General features: G+C 28.9%; 1 protein-coding gene across 1 annotated transcript in view; it reads right to left on the bottom strand.

Annotated features, from left to right (window-relative positions):
- Window positions 1-1,071: 1,071 nt before the first annotated feature.
- LOC108754968 overlaps window positions 1,072-4,537 on the bottom strand; it is a 22,404-nt gene continuing 18,938 nt past the window's right edge. The window contains exon 8 of the mRNA XM_018497650.1: window positions 1,072-1,553. Coding sequence (XP_018353152.1) covers window positions 1,534-1,553 — 20 coding nt within the window. The 3' untranslated portion in view covers window positions 1,072-1,533. The remainder of the gene's footprint in view (window positions 1,554-4,537) is intronic.

The following is a 4,537-nucleotide window of genomic DNA, read 5'->3' on the forward strand; positions in this document are numbered from 1 at the left end:
CCAGAGTGATTAAAACCAAATTAAAAAACCACACTGTCTGATACTGTTCGTACCAACCCTGATTAAAACGGAAAATGTATTCTTAGTTTGGTATATCTCGCTGGATAATTTTATATTGAATCTGAATGTATGCAATACGTTTTATATTAAGTTTTGAACTATCTACTATTTAAATGAATATATATTGATATTATCAGTAAATATAATATTACATATAACGTAAATATATAACACGCTCAATAAATATCAGCTCAACAAAATAACTGTAATATAATACACTGTGTTATATTACAATTATTTTATTGAATTGACATTTCATGTTACATGTAACATTGTGTTTACTGGGAGTATACATGTTTTTAATAACATTTTATTTACGATATTGCGTCTTCTGTGTTAATCATATGATGCGACATATGACTAGCACGGAAACTAAAAATTCAAAATATGAAATTTTTGTTTTAAAACGATCTAATGTTTCCAAAATTTTCATTTATTTGTTAGACATATGAAATGATACTCAGGCATCAGTTAGACATATGAAATGATATTCATTATCTTATAATTTTAATCAATCTATAATAGCATCCATCTGTTAGAAAAAATCATAATATCTTTGTATCTAAATTTTAACTCATATTGTCTGTTAAAAATTTATTTGTTAAAATAGGAACCTCAAACATACAGTATTCTATCAATATTCTATTGTTCTATTATCAAATATTGTCAGAGATAATCCTGAAAAAGAACCTGAGTACATGTTTTTATTCTTCGCAGGGTGACGAAGTTATCCCTTGGTGCAACCTGTACCCGTCTTACGGTATTATTATATAACGACGATTAAGTACCATTATAGCCTATTATTTGGAGATTTAAAAAAAACTAATTCTTTAATGTAATTTTATTGATCCATCCGCTCATATTATTAATAAGATAAAAAAATGCTATTAAATTAAGCGGAATCACAATCAAATATGGAGTCTATCAAAAAATGCTATTTTTTACTATCTTTAATGTATTTTGAAAACGCTTACATATAATTTAACAGCACTTTTTTTACCTTATTTACATGTCGCATGAATCAATAAAATTGCATTAAAGAATTAGTTCCAAATAAGAATCGTTTTTCAGTTCCAATAGCCTATTACATGAGCGCTATCATTCCTTCTGAGATCGCGACTCGCTACAGCAGCGGCGGCGATCACTGGCCCGGTTCGAGTTAATGCGAGATCTCGCGCAAGAGGCGCGACGGAAAATTCACTCTACCTCTGTTCGTTCTGGATGCCGAAGTTTTACCCGGCTTGAGTAAAAACGGTCTTTTCAGTCTCAAAATCGCGAAGCGTTGAAAGTCGTAATCACCGCGATACGGCTTAACGATCTTTGGTCACACTTACTTTTACGCCCATCTACTCAATTCTAGAACACTTATTTCACGAAACCTGTCGACAAGCCAGTTGGTAATTTGCTTCTTTTCATTCTCTTTTTCTTTTTTCTATCGTAGAACGATGTGGCGAGAAGATCGGCCGGTCGAGATTAGATCGTTGTTCCGCATCCTGCAACATGCCAGTTTGATAATTGACGTCCTGTCGCGAGCATTAATGTAGAACAATGCACCCACGCTAAGAATGATAAGCTGCGAGCGGTGAATGCAATTAATGTTCGAAAAGAAGTGGATTACGACTATTTATTCAAGAACGTTCGACGTCACACGTATTTTTCAATGAATTTGACTATTAATTTTAAAAGAAGCAAATTAAAAATTGAGTTTTTTATTTGACTCCACATGTTAGCTTTTTTTTTTTAATTTAATTTAATGACAGATTATTCAGTAAAACATTATTCTTCTACGGGAATTAATTATATTTTACTATATAATATATAAGAATATATTTTCTGTTTACTGTTTTATATGTGAAATATCATATAAAATAATCAAAATATTATTAATAGTTTACTGTTTTTCCCTAAAATAATCGTAAATGCCTTTTCTTTTCCTTTTTTTTCTATTTCTGCAAATGTTCTATTATTTCTTGCTATAAGTGACTATTGTTTACCAGAATGGTCGTTCTTATCTCGATTGTATAAAACAGCTACACAAAAGCAATCTGCATAGCCAATGCTTACGAATCGCGCGCGTGTATTATTTCCATCTTAAGATATACACGCTCATTTATGACTCATTCATTTATGTAATTTCTTACTGTATTCTTCCGGATGCGTGTAGAGATTATTGTGGAAGATAGTAACGTAATCGATGCATCCCGCTCTAATTACACGCCAGCGTGACTTCGCATTAGGTTCTAGGAAGCGCGGATCTAACGATGGTCTTTTGATGCATCGAATCGCAGTTATCCTGGATATTTTGAAGATATATACAACATAAATAAGTTCGCGATTCTTGAGAATGAAAATTCCAGGGAAAGAAAACCGCGTTTGTAAGCAACGCTTTATCTGTTTATTTATTTGGGAACGCTTTATTTATTTATTTATTTGGGAACAATGGAAAAGAAGTATCTCTCACATTTGTTTCAAAGATATTTTTTTACTCCGTAAGTGGCCATTAAGGTGATTCTTTAGTAAATCGAGTTATCATAAAAATGCATAATTTCTTTATATAATTTATTTTAATTTAATTAAATTAATTGTATATATATTAGAATTCAGAACTCGTACCCGTTACTTGTTATTCATTTGCAAAAGTAATTTGTTACCGTTATTACTCAAAATATAACGAGTCATTACTTTTTTGTTACTTTTTTTTCTTTCTACTAATAGAATATTGTACGTAGATTTTTATGGTAAATGTAAAAAAGATGTCAAAATTCTATTTTTTAGTAGAGAAATAAAGCTCAAAAAGTATATACCTATAATAAACATTATGCGTTATTTTCATGAATAAAATAGATACTGTCATATCACATAACATATACTGTATTTTTTGTAATTTTTATACTTAAATAAATTTATTTGTCGTATTAATTTTAATAAGATATCTTTAAATTATACGTTTAACTCTTAATACATATACAATTTTCTTTTACTGTGCATGATGGATCGTTTGTGTGTGATCAATTTTCATAATTTTTTCAAATATACAAAAATTATGAATAGATTTTTATATATATTTTAACATCTTTAAAAAACATTTATGAAGTTGCATATTTAAAAAGGAGGAAAGAATAGAAAGAATTATTTAACCAGATGCAGTATTTCGAATAAAAGAAACAAGATACGAAATGACTCATTGTGAATACTCTAAGGATAAAATGATATTATAATAAAAAAATAGTATTGTTTATAATCTGCATTATAAATCCGTATAACAAATCAAGCTAACCAAGACTCCTTATAAATCAAAGAATTGGAAAGGATAGGAGCAAGTAGGAGTCAAGGGCAGAAGACGCCGCCAAATAATATAAAGTATGAAACTTCTTTATTCACTAAAACGCGCTTACATGTTTCGACTCACTTTTGAGCCTTCCTCAGAGACAACATAAACTAACATATAAAAACTGAATAAAAGTTATCCTGTTATGCTGAGCTCCCCTACATCAAGAATTTAATGTCAGAATTAAAATCAAAAAGAGTGAACGAAAAAGGAAAAGAAAAAAAAAGAAAAAAAATTAGGAAATATCTAATAGAATACGAAGAACTAATTTATCAAACAATTTTAAAATTATAATTAATTATCCAGCAAATATAAGAACGCTCACTATGCTCACAGAGCAAACATTACTGTAAAAACAAAATAAAATAAACAAAGTGAACGGCGAAAAAGAGTCGACGCATAATACATCTAATTAAAGATAATAGTCATAAATATTATACATAAAATAAGAAGTAAAACGGCGTATATTAATATATAAAACAATTACAAGTTTCGGCTGCTGGATTGAGCCCTCCTTAGATGTAAAATAAAATGAATATAATAAAAAAAATAATAAAAGACTACATAAAAAAATAAATAATAAATAAATATATATTAATATATGCCGTTCTACTTCTTCTTATTTTATGTATCTATGACTATTATCTTTAATTAAATGTATCATGCATCGACTCTTTTTCGCCGTTCACTTTGTTTATTTTGTTTATACATAAAGAGTCTTTACATAAAGAGTCTTTACGTTGTTATTTTATTACTGTAAAAATAATTCAAGAACCAGCTTCTGATAACACTGATAGTCAGTGTCATTCGTACGCAATAATGAGTCTTTCTGGAGTGTTTGTTCCTTTCTAACTTTTATTTTCCTGGAATTGATTAATGTTACATTTTTCTATTTGTTATCTCGGAAAATTAATCGAAAATTACTAGCTGAATAACAAAAAGTGATTTACTGTAACTAATACTGACTGGCCAACATTATCAGGAGCTGGTTCTTGAATTATTTTTATAGTAACATTTGCAATATGGTGCTCTGTGAGCATGGCGTCCTTATATTTGCTGGATAATTAATTATAATCTTAAAGTTGTTTGATAAATTAATTCTCCATATTCTATTGTACGATATTTCCTAATTTCTTTTCTTTTTTTTTT

This window comes from Trachymyrmex septentrionalis, unplaced genomic scaffold, assembly GCF_001594115.1.
Source record: "Trachymyrmex septentrionalis isolate Tsep2-gDNA-1 unplaced genomic scaffold, Tsep1.0 scaffold83, whole genome shotgun sequence".
Classification (NCBI taxonomy): Eukaryota; Metazoa; Arthropoda; class Insecta; order Hymenoptera; family Formicidae; genus Trachymyrmex; species Trachymyrmex septentrionalis.